Source organism: Lytechinus variegatus, chromosome 12 (assembly GCF_018143015.1).
Source record: "Lytechinus variegatus isolate NC3 chromosome 12, Lvar_3.0, whole genome shotgun sequence".
In the NCBI taxonomy this organism is placed as follows: domain Eukaryota; kingdom Metazoa; phylum Echinodermata; class Echinoidea; order Temnopleuroida; family Toxopneustidae; genus Lytechinus; species Lytechinus variegatus.
The window spans coordinates 19,983,186-20,003,037 of NC_054751.1; the positions used below are offsets into that span (position 1 = coordinate 19,983,186).

The following is a 19,852-nucleotide window of genomic DNA, read 5'->3' on the forward strand; positions in this document are numbered from 1 at the left end:
ATGTATAATATGAACAACATGAATGGAACATGAATGTACTTTTATCCAAAGTTTTGAATGATCTTAATTGCTATTGGATTTGTGAAATGAATACAATTCATCATAATCATATTATAACATTTATTCCAAACTAAAGGTGACCGTGAAATTGAAACTGATTTAAATGTACTAGTCTTGATAGTATGATAGTATTCTCAATAAATAGAGTAAAATGCTGAAAATTTGATCAAAATTGGATAACAAATAATGAAGTTATTGAATTTTAAAGATTTCCATTATTCGGGTGAAACAGTTCTAGGCATTTCTTTATGAATATTCATTAGGTGGGCTGATGTCATAACCTCACATGTTCTTTTGGATTTTATTATATGACATTAGGTTTATTCAATTTTTTTTCTACCAAGAACTAAAACAACTGGATTGACAACTGATTAAGTGCATTAGTTATTTATTGTCGCAACTTATTTCAGCATATTGGAGACACATCATTTACACGTGTATGAAAAATGAAACAATTATGATTTCATTAAGTAACATAAGAAAAAGGAAAGTGGGAATGTGACATCATCAGCACACCTACAATGTAATGAATATTCATGAAGACATGCCTAGCACCGTTTCGTCAGAATAATGCCAATCTTTGAAATTCAATAACTTTGTTATCCGATTTTGATCAAATTATCAGCATTTTGCTCTGAATTTTACTCTATTTATTAAGATATAAATATTTTCAGCCATCCCTTTAAACATCATCAAGATATATGCTCAATATATCATAATCTTATCGCACAAACAGATAAATCCTTAAAAAGAAAGACACATGTTGCAACCAGTAATATTTTTTTTAATTTCATATCTTTTATAACATATCTATTTATGCAGTGAACACTGGGATACTGAACTTCATGTACACAGTACAGCTGACATCGGAAGGATATAACAGTGTGTCATATGCAGAAGCAATTAACTTGGATTAGATATAATATTAATCGTCCTACCTTACAAAAGAAAATGTCATGATACAGAGATCCTGTCAAACAAGCATTTTAAATAAGTTCAATAAAAAAAAAGAGAGGCAACAAGTAAAACAAAGTAGAAATTCTGCAAATATCAAATATGGTAAGGCATTTTTTTTTTAAATTCAAAGATGCTACATGATCATGGTACGTTTGTAATTTTGTGGAAGGGCTTGGGAAAATTCAGAGGACGAAGAGCTCTCAGCAGCATTTTCAGAATATTTTCTTTAATGTTACTGGAGAAAAGAAAATATTCAGAGGTCGGTGAGCCATCTTATCGATCAAGGTAAAACAGAGACGACGGCCAGCTTCAAACTCACAGCAAAATCATAATTCAGTGACCCAAAAAAATTCATGGTAACTGACATTTGAAAATTCTTTACAATTAAAATAATTCTAGAAAGTGTGAATATCATAATCTAGTATGTTTCAAGAGTCCTGTAACTGATTTAGAGACAGAGGAGTGAGTACATGTATGATAAACATAGCCAAAAGCAGAATACCAATTCAGTCTTTCTCTTTGTACTCGAGTCTCAACCTTGAAGTCAGGGACCTTTTTAGAATTCACTATTCATCCCATAACTCACAAAAACCATTACATTTTTTTTATTTGCTTTAGTAATCTAACAGGAAAATGAAACCAAACCAGCAATGCCTGAAAAATAATGAACTTATTTTGTCGTAGAAAACTGATGAAATTAGTTATCTAATATTACTACAAAGCCTGTCACAGAGATTATTGTGAACTCTGCAGTATCGTTGGCTACAATGGGGATTGTACTATAAGAGGACAAACTTGTTACAAAAGTAATGACAGAGGAATAATAACCAACAAAATAAGACATGTTATGAGTTTATAACATATGAAGCCTACACGTATCTGGGGCCCGTAACAAAGAGCTTAGCAATGATGGTAGAACATTTTTCTACGATTGTTGCATTGACTACAATATACAATCGAGCGTACAATTGTTCACTAGCCTTTGTGTTAAGGAACCCTGTTTGGATTTTTAAAAGTTCCATTCCTCATGAATATCATGAACCTCCTCGAGCATATGCTTTGAGAGGACAATTGCCTTAATACCATGGGAGTTGCACATAAGGTCAAATATGACTTAAAATCAATCTCAAATACAGTGGACGAACACTACTGAGCCACCAATTAGATCATGTGTTTACAGATACAATGGCATACATTGTATAAATCCATTGAAATGTTGACAAATTATAAATTATGTTACTTATGTTAATAACAAGAACCTCAATCTCAAAAGACACTCTGGCTGAATAAATGATTAAGCACAAGAACATTTTCCAGTCAATGTGTAATTTTAAGAACAGGGTTATGAAGAAATCCCTGTTAATGGTTGTTTCATTCTTCAAGATTTCTAAAGAATTTGAATGACCTCTGTAAATGAAAATATTTCCACAGGATGGATGTATAATGAATATTTATAAATGGCTATACCATACAAAATCTAATTTTGCTCGTGCATGTATTAAGGGGAAATTGGGGAATGATGCAGTAGTCTTGAAAATAATTTTCTTCTTGTGTGTGAGTCTGTATTAGGGTGCTAGCATGTCTGTGTTTGGGGGTATATGTGTGTGTGTGTCGATAGTTTACTTGGTATAAAAGAGAATGCCCTGCTTTGGAATACTGTTTTAAGTCATATTGTTGCAAGTATTACATTACTCCCAGATCAATCATATCAAAGAAGAATCCCAAAAATAAATTTTTCTTGTAAAAAAAAAAGGAATATTACTTCAAAGGATTACCCTAAATGAAAGAAATACAAGTTTTGACACAACAGTTCTGGATGACATAATGCAAAGTTCTTCTAGATATTCATCCCATATCAAAATTATCTCTCACAAAGTAGATTTGTGATGGAAACAGGGGGAAACAAAAAAAAAATGCTTGAAAACTAAGCAGCTGCCTCATAGGCCACCTAGCCTTTTGGACATGAAAAAAATACAAGATTTGAAAACACACTGCGAAATCCACTTCCACAATGCCATCATCATTTGAATTTGTCTTGGAATATATACACAATTCAAACATACATTGTCATTCGGGAGTCGACCCTCCCTTGCACGTCGATGCCATAGAATGTCTCAGTACACAGCGTCCATTTAAATACATACAAACACTGTGCATATTTTTTTTCATTATCCCATTGCTTTATAATCAAATTAATTTTCTTTCTTCATTTTATAAACAAGTACTTTAAAATGAAGTTAATCAGCAATGACATCATCGGCTATATTTCCAGCTTCTGCAGAATAACATTCCCAGAGAGCCCCATAATTTGAAGGAAAAAAAATTGCTTTCTTATATCTAGAAATTATTCTGATTTGAAAAATATATTGAAATTACATAGCTTTGTTCACCATTACTTGCCATTCTCCAATGCAACCATTTACACCTCAAATTTCATAAACTGCAAAGGGTGGAAAATTCAACGTCGGTGGTTAAACAAAACAACGATTGTATCAGTTCACATAATCACATCCTTCAAAATAGAAAATGTCTCAAGAAATGTAATTCTGCAAGGCTGGACATTTTCCTTCACCGTCCTCCTAATAAGCATTAGTCATCTCAATAAATTGACATTGTTGATCATTCTCCCTTCTATTCAAGGCATTGCTTTTGATAATTTTCATACACAACAATACAGATATTAGATACACAAGTCAACGACAGCGGTAAAAAAGTTTTAATTTCTGGTACACTACATCAGTTTATCGAAGGGCTTACAGCCTGTTTTTCCCATGTATTCTTGAGTTCAGACAGTGTATGAATTTAAAAAATTCAGTGTCAAATAGTTCTTAAATTGTTTGAAAAAAATTCAGATGCACAAAGTGCGCATGTCATGAAAATGCTTTGAATTCCCAGGTGCTTAAAAAAAACCAACACAGATCCAGAATGGGGGAAATGATATTCACCCCAAGACCGTTCAATCAGACATCGTTATTTTAAGTTTGTTTGGGTTTTCTGTTATTAGTTAAATTCAGACATTTTCATTTAAGCTTATTTGCTTGTGTCGAGCATATATGACAGCCATCTTTAAAAAAAATGTCATTCAATACCAGAACTCAAGAATATCCTGGAAGATGCACAAATGATCTGTTTATAGTTGTGATTCATTTAAGCTAAAAAACTCTCATAAAGAAAGTCTCTATACAAAAATGACTGTCGTCTTAGTAAATAAAAACCTTTATCAATATTAATAGTGTTCAAATATATCTGGTTTTAAAGTCAGTACATTTGCAAACATTGGCAATTTTCTAAATGTGAACAGTCCCAATCTCTGTCAGTGAAAGAACCAATCAGAGCACTGATAACACAGAGCTTTGTAGTTGATAATATGGCTGATTTTAATGATTGATCCATAGATCATTGTGTGCAATCAATTGTATCAATCAACTGTGCAATTGATCTGTGAGCTTTGTGTAACAGGACAAATCACTTAAGTTGAAAGTAATTAAGAGAAAGCAATTGTATGAATCCGCAGATGGGCCAACAGATAAAAAGTGAAGAAAAAAAAATTAAATTCAAATTACAGCATTAATAGGAGTGTCCAAAAATGTTACATGTGTGTATAAAGAGCTTATTATATCTAATAAAAGAAATATGAAAGCCTATGCAACAGAATAATGGAATCTGTCAGAGAACATTAATTAGAAAGATTATGATATGACATAAGGCAAACAAATTGGCCAATATTCTAAAGTCTAGTTTAGTTTAAACCATGGTCTAAGTCAATGCCAAAATCATAGGAACCCGAAAATATACCTTTATTTACTCTGTTTTCATCGTATATTGCTTGGACTCTTTTCCCCTTGCTTTTTCAGGTGAAGAAAACTGTGCTATCCCCGAAATAAGTGAAGAAAAAGATGCTATTTATCATTCTCAGGAAGGGTAAAGAAACATGTTAGTCTTCCCATAATGTTATCAGCCTTACAATGTCACATGCGCTCACAGTTTGGACCTCTATCATAGATAAAGCACAACTTTAGACATAGTTTACATTAATCTTAATATCAGAATACGGATCCATATGCTTGATTTTTTTAATTGCTCTAAATGAGACGAACAAATTATGCTTATCTGGCAGGTTAAGTGACAGAAAGACAACAAATGCAACATGATGGATCACAAACAGAGGATCTCATTAATAATGAATGTCATAATTGATCCACATTCTTACACACAAAAAAAAACATGGAAAAATCCCTGTCAGACAGAGGTTACCAATAGCAATATAACTTTAGTGAGGCCCCTATCTGTCTCTCTCTTGCTAACAATCTACTGCATCTGCAAAAAAAGTATAAAAAGAAATATTGCAAAAGACTGATATAAGTGCCCACTATTCTCGGCCCCTGGCTTAGTCCAGTCCTAAACTGACTTGATAATGCTATGCAGATTCTCTACCATTGGATATCATAGTTTATATATATTCATATTAATATAATATACAAGAATGCACTGGTAAATTGATTTTGTTTCTTTTTTTTCATTCTATCTTGTTTTTACTCGCCTCGTTTACAATATCAGTCACAAACAACACACAAAACACACTGAGAGGCTATGTGCTATGCCGGCCCCTCCTTTTCTTTCAAATTTAAAGATCCTAACTTGTGAAGGGTTGGCGATGCTATCGTCGTATCCTCCGTGAGACTGCTGCAAGCAAGGAGGCCCTCTATGTTTTCTAGTGAAGAGTCCGACTCCTTGTCGGAGTCGTTTAGCGTGGAGAGGATCAGATCTTGGAGAAAGAAACTGCGGTCAGCATTCTCTATCTCTGAAACCTGGAGGTCCGTTTCTGATAGGGAAGGCTCGTTTATCCTGAAATAGTAGAGAAAAAGAGAGTAAAGATGACAACTATATTCATTGTGCATCACATTTTTAACAAACCCCTTTAGGTTCAATCAATCTTGTTTGCTGATACTTGCTGTTGTAAGTTCACCCTAATTTCCACCTAAAACTCCACTGGAGATATTGATGAGATCTAACTATTCAACATTCAAGAGTCTGTAACATTTTGAAGATCTTAATAATTCAGATCTGATTTTAAACCATTATTGATTCCTATTTGATATTGAAAATTAAACCTACCATTAAATTAAAAAAGAAATGTAGGTCTGTAAAAAATTGACATACAAGTATCAAAGCAAGCATTAATTAAGGTCAATTTTCAAATAGAGAGTTTAAATTCATTTATTGTAGCATAAATAGACAGAGCCACAGTACAGTTATCAAGCCACATTGAGATTGAGACCTGTAGGCAAGTACCAAGAAATTAAGAATCAAACAAATGAATATATAAACCTTCCTAACTCCTAAGTATCTTGTAATGTCAAAGGTTACAGTGAAAAGGGAAGAAAAGAGGAAAGGAAGAACGAAGGTAAGACGGTCAAATAATGAATGATTGATCAAAGGACCAAATGATGAATGAACGACTGACTGACAAATACCTTGACAATAGATACTGGGACTCTGGTTGCTGTGATGTGCTGGCTGTTAATAAACCAGTCTCCACTACCGCACTGTAAGAAGGGGCACCGTGGCTAGGGTTGCTGTTGGCCGATGCAGCTGCCCCGGTAGGTCTCCGTGGAGGAGGTACTGTCAAACTTTCTACTTGCCGTCTCCCCTGTGAGCAAAAAGATCAAGCCAGTTTTCAATCTAAATGGTAACAATGTCATAACATGAAAAATGGTATGGTCAATGTTACTGCACCTCCGAATAGTTTACTAGATCAATTGTGTAATTAATGCTGTGCCTATTATTGTTGTTGATGTTACTATTATTATCATTACTATTACCAGTATTATCATTAACATTATCTTTACTGTATATACATATATTCTATATCTTCAATACAAAACAAGTGGAATGCCTCTGGCCGTCTCACCTGCATCACGCGGTTCAATATAGCAGCAGCGCTGACTTTGAATACTACTCTAACTCGCACAAGATGTTCAGTGATACATGGTTACTCTTATGTCCACTTTTTATGAACTAGACCAATAAACTTACAGAGATATGATGGTTATTCAACAAAAAAACCCAACATGGCCAATGTTCATTGACCTTACATGACCTTTGACCTTGATCATGTGACCTGAAACTCGAACAGGATGTTCAGTGATACTTGATTACTCTTATGTACAAGTTTAATGAACTAGACCAATAAACTTTCAAAGTTATGATGGTAATTCAACAGATACCCCGATTCGGCCAAAGTTCATTGACCCTAAATGACCTTTGACCTTAATCATGAGACCTGAAACTTGCACAAAATTTTCAGTGATGCATGATTACTATTATGTCCAAGTTTCATGAATCAGATCCATAAACTTTCAAAGTTATGATGGGAATTCAACAGATATTCCCAATTCGGCCAAAGTTCATTGACCCTAAATGACCTTTGACCTTGGTCATGTGACATGAAACTCATGCAGGATGTTCAGTAATACTTGATTAACCTTATGGCCAAGTTTTATTAACTAGGTCCATATACTTTCTAAGTTATGACGTCATTTCAAAAACTTAACCTCAGGTTAAGATTTGATGTTGACGCCGCCGCCGCCTTGCCGTCGCCGTCGGAAAAGCGGCGCCTATAGTCTCACTTTGCTTCGCAGGTGAGACAAAAATCTTGAATTCTAATCACAGCACATTTAAAATTAAAATGAGCTGGAGGAAAAAAAAAAACTACGTACCATACTCCTAACTTGGGCATTCTGAGATTGTTGCTGCTGTTGTTGCTGCTGCTGTTGTTGCTGTTGCTGCCTTTCTAGTTGCAGCTGCATCATCTGTAGTTGATGCAACTGTGAGGCTGTCGAAGAATGGCTGGCAAGACCACCCGCTGACCGCCTAGCCCCAGATAATTGTGATAAGAGTTCTGTTCCAATAAAAGAACCCAAAGAAAAAGAAAGTCAATCACATTGGTCATACATACAATATACAGGTAAATTTTCATCACAAGATTGAATTATTGGCAAAACTGTCCCAAAGCCATACAGATATGATTCATATAATTCAGAAAAGGCATACGATCACAAATATAATCAGAAATTAACTTGGTTTAAGCTTGATGGATGGATGGATGGACGGACGGACGGACGATAGATAATGTACAGAGAGAGAGAGAGATTATACAGTCCAACCTAACTTTTCCGGACATGTTGGGACCAGCACTAAACCGAATAAAGGATTTGGCCAGCTATATAGGTGGTTTGAATGAAAATGAATCAAACGGCTGTGTTCGACTCACTGTACAGCTGCTGTAGGGGAAATGTAACTGCAGCTTAACACTATGCTCTCAGTGCAAAAATTATTGGCCGTTTTTTTATGGTTATGAAATCATACTGCCAAACTCTTGGAATACTTTGCCTGCTTAAAATATTGAGGAATGTATCAAGCAGGTCTTGGAAAGAAAGTGGGCAAGTCAATGGAGCTAAGTTTCAAAATTTGGTAATCACGGTTTCGCTTTAATAGGCACCCATTGTTAAACTGACTGTACGCTCAAACATGATAAATGGTGCTGTCCATAATGTGCAAGACTAGAATCAAGACAAGTGTTGTTTATTTCCCCTGAAATAAAAATAAAAAACATACAGAGGAAATTTTTTTTTCAGTTTTGTCTTTTCTGACTTCAAAATATAACTCAGTGTTTTTATTTAGTTTAAGGGCCGAGTTTGATTGCAAAACATCCGCTCTTTGATGACCGATACATTTGAGAGGAGCTAATACAATTTTGTGTGAACAGCTGATCCGGCCGTTCTCTTGCACACGTATGCACAATGAATGATTGTAAGAAGGTCTCACCATACCCTGACTTAATGAAAACTTGTTCAGTCTATGTTCTTTTGGTTTTTGGGGTAGGATATTTCTATAAAAATTTCAGGTGGTTGTATGTTAATTACATTGGATAATATATGTAATTGATATGAGTTTGTGAGGATGTGTTGATTTTAGATTGAAATCTAATTTCCCCATGTAATCATTAGATTGAAAAAAAAATCTTTGCAAGTGTACGTCCTGATAATTGAGAGATCCGGGTAAACGGAGGTCGGATATGACAGGTCAGAATTAACATAAATATATCAATTGCTATAAATCATTTGAAAAAAAACACCCGTCACTCACCTGCTATAGGATCCATGGCTTCTCTGTTGCCAGGAGAACCTGAACTTTGACCTGCCGAGAGTGCACTGCCACCACCAAAATGCATGTTTGTCCGCCTTGGTCTGGGTCCTATACCTCTGCCTGGATGAAACATTCTTCTTAGATGCCTCACATTGCCTGCTTCATCGTAAGATACTTCAGGTCAAGGAATAGATTTCAACTTCATAGATTCAGAATAAATATCTCCTGCATATCTTCCACACATAACCAATGTAATAGCCAAATTTCATGAGAATTTGATGAAAACTGATGAAGATGTACGAACCACAAAATTTTTTACCTAATATACGGCATATACTATGTTGTTGCCATGGCAACACAAGTTCCGACACACACAGAATATGCGTTTTGCACATCTTTACCTTAACACCAATATGTATTCCAATTTTCATGAGTATTGCTTAACTGAGGTTGTACAATGTAGTTCAATGCACAAGATTTGCAACCAACTGATTCCTATATACCCCTTCTAACTTCATTTGGCGGGTTATACATGTAATAAAACAAATTCACATATTCTCAAGCAGGCATGTTTTGATAAAAATAAATGTAAAAGGTCATCCTTGTTTCATTTCACATGATTGCTACATTCATTATCAAACAAAGGATATAATTTCTCGTGATGATCTGTGTTCTAACGTCAGATGAGCTGCAAAATCATCAGTCACGTGATTAGGGTCACCTCCTGGCGATGCTGCACACACTGGACACACCTACAAATTATTAATGAACAAAAACATACAAATACATGGAGAAATACAGGGGGAAAAATGTTCATACAACAGAAGAAAACAGAAAATTTGAAATGAATAGTTACATGCTGGACATGTAGGTCAAGAGACATGTTTTATGTTGGAAAATTGGGTATATGTGGACTCACATCCTTGCACTCTCGCTCTTTTCAATCTCATCGAAAGATGCCACTAATCAATAAGCCAGTTCTATTTTCCAAGGTGGTCACAAAAAACTTAATTCCAATCAATTGTCAATTGCAAGTTGTGACTGATAGATATCTTTCACTATAGCAATCATACTTATTTTATTCTGAGACCAGGGGCCTGTTCCACAAAGAGTTACAACCATTGTAACTTTATGAATATGTCAAACATTGTACAGTGGTAACAGGGCTCAGCAGCCAATCACAATCAAGATTTCCATTGTAATTCTTTATGAAATGTGCCCCAGAAAATATGTACCGGTACACGTTTTTAATAAATACTTTTAAAACCTATTAATGATTTTGAACTTAAAATTTAATTGAAGGGTGCTCTCCCAAGTGTCTTTGAATTGGCAGTCACCTCGAAATGCTTGTTCTACAGTTGATTTCTTTTGAGAATGCAGGCCTTTGATTCAATGACACGAGCAGTAGTTAGAAGGAGGTTAGTATACTCACCACTTCTGCATTTGAGTCAGAATGTTCAGAAGTGACATGCTCTTGTAAGGTTGTTTCTGTAAACCCCATCTTCCCACAATATGGACAGGAGAAGGACTGGGCTTGGTCTAAACTCACCGCTTCACCACCATAATACAAATCTAATAAATGATGGAAAATAAAAACAAAACTCGTGAAAGAGGAGGGTTATCATGCTGAATAAAATCACAGAGGTCATAGGTACATGTAAATCAAGTGTGTAAAAACATAGACACAAATATAAACTTGCAGGAAGGAGATTTTAATAAAAACATTTAATACATGTGCATGGAAGATTTGACTTATCAATATAAACATAAAGAATACACACATCATTTAGTTTCTAAGTGCATGTTTCAAGAAAAGACTTGGTTTGAATAATTCATCACATACAAATGTACATGTAAAAACAGATCGATTTGTGCACGTACAGTGTACTTTAAAATTGTATGAGTCAATGTTTTCATTAGCTTCAAGTACAAATTGCAGGCTTTCATCACTGCCTGCCGTAATATGGCAATTGAAGGAAATTTATGATTGAACAAAAACTTTGGCTAATGATTATTACTGCTTGCTGGTGAATCACTGTAAATGGGCAATCCCATGAATTGCAGGACCTTTATTTTTGCTTACCGGTATTCTCAAAATCAAGGCTATTCGTATGCAAAGGGGTTTCCAACACACCAGAAAAATATTTGACCCCTGATGTCTTCTTACATATGGGGAAACCCTGAACCATATAAATTATTCTATACATTGCTATGGGACTCCACACAGTATTGTCCACTGGCTATGTACTTTGATAATCTGGAGGTCGTTGTGTAGAGTTACATGTAACAACTAATAATAGGAGAAAATTATTCCAAAGAAAAGTTGCCAAAAAGATGGACAAATCATAATGTATAGTGCTGGACAAAGTGAAATGTAACTACATGTTTTCCTTGCTTTAGTCCAAAGGTAGTTTATAAATTGTTATTGTTACACGTTACATGACTTAAATCAAATATCCACTCCAGCAATAACATGATTATTGCAGTGTTTCGTTTGAACCCAGTTTCAGGAAACTTTAGGGGGAAAAAATACACATCTCAAATATTCATGCCCTCTTTTTTGTAACATGTACATTAATTTTTTGGTGTGAAATAGGCTTTATCAAGAGGTATCTATCAATGCTTCAAAAATAAAAAAAATAATATCAAGCATCTCTAAGTACGTGTAGGAGCTGATCTTACACCAACAATAAATTATATAAAGTGTAACAAAATAAATCATGGACATTTATGCTTGTTGCAGAGTAGTCACTCTCGAACTAAAATCTAATTCCAACATTTGTGACTAACCCAGTATGTTCACGGTTTCTTTTTGTTTTCATGACCTTGTTCATTTCTATGTGCAGCAGTATACATTTACATACATGTATGTTTTATATGTACATCATTAAAGTGGAAATTTAGGCAAAGTTTGATGAGTTGTAGGTAAATAAACATTAATTAAACTACTGTAACAATGTCAAATTTTAATCCTACAAGGAAACAGGAAGGGTAATTCTAAAAGTATTCCCAAGTGCCATTCCCCCCCCCCCCCCCCCCCCGGAAGATCTCCATTTGAAATAAGTTGGCTAAACATAGAGCATATAGATTCATACTGAGGAATTACAGCAGGGAGTCTAGTGTCACCAAGATGCTTCGAGAACTAAAGTGGGATATGTACTTAAAGTATGCTATATAAGTTAGTGCTGTAGTCATCCGATAAACTATTGCCCATGCCATTTTCAATTTGATGGTTTTGGATAAACAGAGAGATCCTGTCAGCAAGTCAACTTCAGGACTTCCGATGCTATGTCTTTACTAGTGGTGATGTTATCGTTTATCTGAAAACCTTTCGGTTTTGACTCCCCGTAAAACGGAATTGAAAACAACAGTGATGTTACAGCACTAGTATCATAAGTAAGGCTAGGCTGACAACGTTGTAAAAGAGACACATAGACTTGTACCCACCAAAATATCAGTCCATCTACATGTACATCTCCAAACCTAACCAGTTGTACTCTATATCAAACTGAACAAAAAGGAAACTCTGAAATAAAATGTAATTAGATCAAATAAGGGCTGCTACCGACACTCCCTGTATATCAAGACCATCCCAGAATGGAACCTTCTCAGTGAGAATGTTAGAATCTCCAAAGACATAGGACTACCGGTATTCAGATTAAAACTAAAAAGTCTGGATATCAACAGTACACCCTTGTCCCAAAAGCACATTCATTAGCCATGTTTAGAGCTTGACCCATTAAACCCAAACATACGCAACAACCTGATGCAGGTTATTGTACGTCAAGGACACATACAGATACAGTATTTAGACTTAAGAGGAAAATAGATACAACATATTTCAACTACTACCTTGCGGAGCTGCTTCTACTAACTACTCATGTATTTTAGGTTTACTTAAAATCCAATCCTTACTGTGTGAAAAAGGGAGAATGTTCTTAGCTTACCAAAATCTGATCTAGTAAGTATACACTGCATTGGATGCTCTGCTGTATGCCTTGTAGTTGTTGCTCCGTTTTCATAGCAGGTCGAACAAAGGTCATAGTCGTAACAAATCAGACACTTGTACCTTCTGCCTCGGAAATTACTTTTCAGACAGCAGTCACAGCTTACACCTAATCAAAAGAAAGAGGGTTATTTGACTGACATTAGATATAATTTCCTAGTAATTATCTGTTACTATTATTTAAGATTAACAAAATAACCACCATAGAAGCAGAAATTCCTTGAAAGTAGAAGAACCAAGTGTGAACGGTGAACCAATGAGGATGAAATACATACATAGTACATGTACATGCATGTCAGATGATACGAGTGAAGATGAATTTTCGAAGCACAATGTATGGTAGATCTTCAAAATAAGAAAAACATATAAATTAAAACATGTATTGTACAGTTGGAATGGCAACGGGAATGTTTGTGATGTTGAAAAGAATATGAAAAACAGGGATTACAACAGCATGAAAAGAGGAATGTAAATTTAAGATTAAAGAAGTTCACCTGTAGGTGATTTTGAAAAGCCAAAGTTAAAACGTCAATACATACAATTCTTGTTAAAAACAGGTTGGAATTCTAGTACAGTAATAACTACCTTCTCAAGATTATCTTGCATAAACAATGCACTTTTGATCATTGTTATGATCGATTCAACACCCCTTGTACATGTAGTTCTTCATTTCAATATATTCTCATTTAAAACAATATCTTTTCGGAGTTTTGTACTTTCCTACAATGGGTGATCAGGCAGATCAGCCCTCCATCAGGTTGATCTCCAAAAACAACAGAGGGAGAAAACCAGGAAGCGAAGTCAGGATCAAGAGTGTTATGTAAATGAGGAAATTATATTTGATTGAATCCATTTATTTCATTTCGATAAAAAGACATTTACAAGTATAACATACACGATATCACATAATATGCCAATATACAAATACATGAAAATATGAAATGAAATAAGACAACTTAAAGAAAGGCCTTTAAGGCTTTGTGGATAAAAGTTCCCTCAATTACATGTACACTGTACTACATCTTACATTGCGTTACAGGCATATTAGAATCTTCAATTTGTAATACCCCACCCCCATGTAAGACAAATTCATATAGAATTGCACACATTTTGGTCCAGAGGCGTCGATCCTGGGGGGGCAGGGGGGGCGATCGCCCCACCAATGAAAATATTGGGGGGGCAAACATGTCGTTTTGCCCCCCCAATAATTCCACTGATGTGTAAAAATAGAATAAGATTGTAATGTTACACAGAAATCAGCGAGCGAGATTGAGATACCAACTCGTTCTTTATTTAAAATTGTGCTCAAAATGTCCGCTTTTTAGATTGGAATATCAAAATTTTCAGCTCGCGCTTCGCGCTCGCATCATTTATGTAGCAAAAACCCATACTTTCCATGATTAAATAGGTGAATAAAATGTCCCGTTTTCAGTTCTAACCTCAACAGAACTCCCGCTTCGATTTGCAATAATTTTTTGTTGGATATATATCTTGTTCTTTATCAAAAACGTCCATCAAACTGTCTTTTTTTCAGATCGAAATATCAAAATTTTCAGCTCGCGCTTAACGCTCGCATCTATTGTTCTTTTAGATACTCGTCTTAATCATTGGTACCAAAAATGCTTCGAATATCAAGCTTTCAGGGCTTGCTCTCGGTACTCGCATTATCTGTGACGTGAGATATCAGTCAGACCGCAGGTCCCTGTGCTAATGAGCAAAAAGGCCAGATTCATCCAAATCATCTCGTGGCAGAATCCTCCTCCTTGCAAAATCTCGTGATTCGTGAGATTTTCTTTCTCTTAGAATTTACCTGATTTAACCTCAAGTAAAATGAAATATCATTACACCATCAGATAGAGTAAATGTTACTCTTTCATGTTGGTCATTTACTTTGCATACAATATTTTGATAAATAAGTGAATTCCTGCCCTGAAAACGTGCCTCAAAACTGAATTTTCTTCCTCTGTTTTCTTTTGCAAATTGTGCAAAACTTTTTATTTTGAGCCTCAATGATATATATATCACCGTAAAGCTGAACTTCTCTACTTTCTCACTATGCCACTCTTGATATGCGGCGCCTTTTAATCGGGTCAAGATCACACTTTTCCCACCAAGGTACAAGACGAGATTTATGAAATTTGTAGTTGCATGAAAGCCAGAGTTCTGATTGGCTGGATAAGGTTTGCACAACAACAGGCGCGGGTAATTTGAGGAGAGTACCACATGGGGAGTGTGACCTTCTCATGAATCCATGCACTGGAACCGTTGGAATTTGCCAGTGTGTGGTCTCTTTGACCAATCAGAGTGCAGTATTCTTGTTTTCAAGCTGCTTTTTGTACTTGGCCAATGAAAAGTGTGATCTTGACCCGATTAAACCAATTGTTATTTTGAAACCTATACCATTTTAAAGCATACATATTCAGCTTTATCATGATCTAAAAATAATTTGGGCTCAAACAAAAATAAAGAGTAAAAATTGCAGATTTTGTCAGGTGAAAATAATTATTTTGTAGCATGTTTTAGATCAAATGTTTAACCTATATTACAAAGTCTTTGAATAAATGCAAACACATGACCTGAAAGAATGATTCTTCTTCTTTACAATGATACCAAAATCATAAAATTTGATGCGCAATTAAAGCAGCAATGACTAAATGAAAAGAGGTGTGTTGGTCCGCATCAAGCTCATTAAATATGCAAAACCCCTATAGTCATGAATATCACTTGGATGAAAGAAGCCTTTTTCTTGGGACCTGCCGACTGACTGATATACATGTATCTATCCTCCTCATGAGTTACTACAAACAGTCCTAAACAAGTACCTTTTTCCTGTTTTCATGTCAGTATATTAAAAAATTTCAGCTCGCGCTTCGCGCTCGCATTAATTTATTGGTGAGATATGTGTCTCTATCTCATGAGTCACACACACACACACACATATATATATATATATAAAAAAATATATATATATATATATATGCATATATATGTGTGTGAGTTTGTTTGTTTTGCCTTTGGAAAGTTGATTCAGGATTTTGCCCCCCCCAATCTGAAAAATGGATCGACGCCCCTGTTTTGGTCATTGCAATCATCAAAACATGTGCATTGGAAATTGTCTCATACTGTCTCATAAGGCTGAGAATGTTGAATTACAAGCATGACTGACATTACAGGCATAATTTTGAGGCATTAGATTGGTGGATAAGAAGTTGGAAAATTTATTTAAAAAGATTGGCGATATTCAAGATGGAGATTTTCTTTTAGATCTACATGTATTTACATGTAAGTTTCTAATTTATTAACAAAAAGTATTGAAGTAGACATTACCGGTACCGGTATTGAAAACTGTCTTGAACAAGTTTGCAAATACATGTACATGTAGCCATTGGCCCTTGCCATTTTATTTAGATCTAGGCCTAAAAAATGTTAGCAGTCAGATTTCCCCCCAACAATTTACTGACTGTAGAGTACAATGTAGATCCATTCACACTAGTGCGAGGTTAGTATTAGTATACTAACCACGCACAAAGAACCGTGATTGACAATGGATTTCTAACGAGTGGGTCTTGCGTGCTGCGACAACACACGACTTCTATGGCTTGACTTTTCTGTGTGCGGCTGCATATAATGAACCCTTGAGTGAAGTAGATCTAACGCGCCCGAAATTCAACATGGCAAAAAAATTTCAAAAGCCAGCATAGTCAATCACCACAATACATGGGGTCCCAGCATGATGCTAAAGTGAATGATGGCTGCAACTTCCGGGTTGCATATCGCAATTGCATGCGGTGCTTGCACACATTGACTTTTGTGCTATCGACTGAAGGGCAGGGGCTGCCGAATTGCAGCCGCAAAACATGGCAATACATTTCAAGACTTTCTGAAATATTAAGAAAAAGGTGAAAATAAACATATTGAAATTAAAAATAGAAAAATAGGGTTTAATGTTAGACACATATTCAACAAACAATTGATGCAAATTTAATTTTGTGAAAAGACATTAAAGTAACTAAAACCCCCAAACGGACAGTTCCATACATGTATATCGGACAAAAATGACTTCAACTCCCTCTTGCACAGGGACCCGCACTGGCAGGGGACATGCATGCAAGAGATACATGAACATACATTGAACTGCACACTCAGTACATCCAGGTTGCTGCTCAAAAAAAATATTCAAGGGGTTAAATCCAGCCCAGGTAAAATCAATGATTTTGACTTCCAAAGATTCTTATAACCCTCGCTAATTATGGAATCCAAAAGAACGATAACCCAAAAAAATCTTGTAAGGGGGAAGTGAATTCCACCAGAACTATAGCAGCCGAGATCGCACATATTCGTTCTATCACAAGAAAATCTGCAATGGCCACCATGGGGAACCCCCACAGCGGGAAATTCAACCTTTCAAATATGGCACTCTCCCAAACATCAGACATACAGAATCTGCCAATTGAATTGGAAATGCATGCTGTTGACATGCGCACGCTCATTTTCAGAACGAAGTCGCACGCAGCTGAGAGAAGACGTCCGACATTGAGAGCCGAAAAAAGCCTGATTGGTAAGTAAATAATCATTATTTACCGATTTCTATATGAATATTATTGATATTAATAATTAAAATTGGCATTTGTGCAGCTGATTTCAGTAATTTTCACAACATTCAAACAATTACATGTATTTTTGGGTTTAGAGCATGATTTAAATCACCAAAATTGATCGCTGCGCACAACTTTACGTGCCCGATCCGTTTGTCAACAAAGCAAAGTCAAGTTTCCAAATACATGTATCGGGCACGTACAAATTGTAAAGTTGTGCGCCACGATAAATTTTGGTGATTTAAATCATGCTCTTAACCCCATAGTGAAATAATTTTTATCCCTCTATATGCATTAGGTGCACACTGCAAATACACACACTGCACCTGAACCCAGCTACTCACACACACTGAGTCAAACACATCAGCAAGAATCTTCAATTTTGAAGGAGGCAGATTAACGAAGAAGCTCTTGGTCTAACATTTTGGAGCTCAAGCCCAAGCTTGCTTGCTTAAATGTCGCCCTCTTTAGTTTAGATAATGCAGCCAAAATGATACATGCAATCGAACCGGGGTTCCAAACTTGTATTTATAATACTCAATAGTTGCTCAGAGACATAAATTTGCATGTTCTTTAATCCGCGCTCTCCAATCAATCTTGCCGTGAAAAGACCACACCACGAAAATGTCCACTTTTACAGTGGGTCTAGATCTACATGTAGACCAAAAGCTTCGGTATCTGTTATGTTGGTGTTCAGCTGAACTCCGTTGGCTTCACTCACCAAATACAAGAGGTCTACCGAAGTTCTAGTGCAATCTGTACAGGGGACTCAATGGCCATATGTTTATGTACTAAGTTCGGATAAAACAGAGAAGTGAAGTTGCGTGACAGCCGAGGTAAGTCACTGTTTTTGTTCCTTTTAACTTGATTTTTCCCCGTTTTATGGCAATTAATGCCAAGAGGGGATATTAATTTGCATTCCGGTTGCATTAATTTTCAAAAGTTTGATTCATTAATGACAAAAATTAAAGCCCCAACGGGGGGATTTTGCATTGTAAGTCCCCTAATTGTGGCTGCACAGACGCGTGCGTCGGGTAACGTTGGCGAAGAACAATAGAAAACAAGATGGCGGCGTAAACATCGGGCAAGTCTCTTCCGTCTATTCATATTTGTCTCATTTTTTTGATGAATTCTTTTTCAAAAATAACGAGAGCGTAGAAATGTCGGAAATGAAGTTTTATCCCATGTACATGATTATTTTAGGTCTAGATCTTTTAGAAGTAGAAATCTCGGGGGTGAAAGTTTCAAGTTTTGGCTTCCTTTGTGTGGGTCTATGAGATAGGATCCCTGGCTTCGTATGAGAGTAACCTTACGTTAGTATATGATTTTTACTCTCTAGATAAGAAGCCGCGCGCCCGGCTACATCTGTGTACGAGGAGAAATTAATTTTTTAAAAACTCCTTGAAACAGACGGGTGCCAGCTGTCTAAATCTTAATTGTCATTGTAGTAGAATAGACTTGGCCTTATCCTGAAATAAGTCACCTCTTTTCTCGTGTGTGTGTGCTCATTGTGTAAAGTAAAAAAAAAATGGGACTGTCACCGCGCGCCGCTGACGAAATGAACGGCAGACTGAATGGATGGCTTACACCAGATGCCTTATAGACCCTGACGTAAATGAATCTGATCAAGCTTAATCTTTTTTAAAGCTATTTTTAATATTATCAGAGCCTGGGCCTGCAAGTAAGTGCTCTGCCACTGTCACTGGCACTGCACTGCACTGTGTCGTGTTGTTACTGTGCCTGGGTCGGGGATTCTGTGGGTCCTTTTCACACATAAGCCTATGGGATAATGCTGACATGTTCCGGTTTCTGCAATCTGCTTACCTTCATGTCGGGACATCCTAGGCAAAAACTCGGCCCCAATGTAGACTCAAAATCCATTCACAGCTTGAGAAGAGCCTTGTGATATGAAAATTTCATAAAAATGTTACATACAGGTTCCACATGAAATATAAACGATGTTTTTATGTCCAATTATGCACCCATAATGGTCAAGATCAAAAGTGCTCAACCCCATGAGCAGTGATGTCACAACCTCAAATATATGTTTTCTAAATAGAAATATAAATCTTCTAATCAAATACAA

General features: G+C 36.0%; 1 protein-coding gene across 1 annotated transcript; it reads right to left on the reverse strand.

Annotated features, from left to right (window-relative positions):
• Positions 1-836: 836 nt before the first annotated feature.
• LOC121424662 (E3 ubiquitin-protein ligase KCMF1-like) lies at positions 837-19,804 on the reverse strand. The gene is made up of 8 exons (XM_041620398.1): positions 19,591-19,804; positions 13,113-13,280; positions 10,598-10,737; positions 9,816-9,917; positions 9,166-9,331; positions 7,737-7,918; positions 6,492-6,667; positions 837-5,862 (listed from the first exon to the last, which is right to left on the reverse strand). Exons 1-8 carry the CDS (start codon positions 19,604-19,606, stop codon positions 5,613-5,615), a joined length of 1,200 nt encoding a protein of 399 aa, XP_041476332.1. The 5' UTR covers positions 19,607-19,804; the 3' UTR covers positions 837-5,612.
• Positions 19,805-19,852: the final 48 nt, after the last annotated feature.

Excerpts from the sequence above, each read along its gene's own strand:
- LOC121424662 (XM_041620398.1), bottom strand. Across the intron at positions 9,918-10,597 it reads CTGACTCAAATGCAGAAGTG|GTGTGTCCAGTGTGTGCAGC; the intron begins GTGAGTATACTA and ends AATAATTTGTAG. Across the intron at positions 5,863-6,491 it reads TCCCAGTATCTATTGTCAAG|GATAAACGAGCCTTCCCTAT; the intron begins GTATTTGTCAGT and ends CTACTATTTCAG.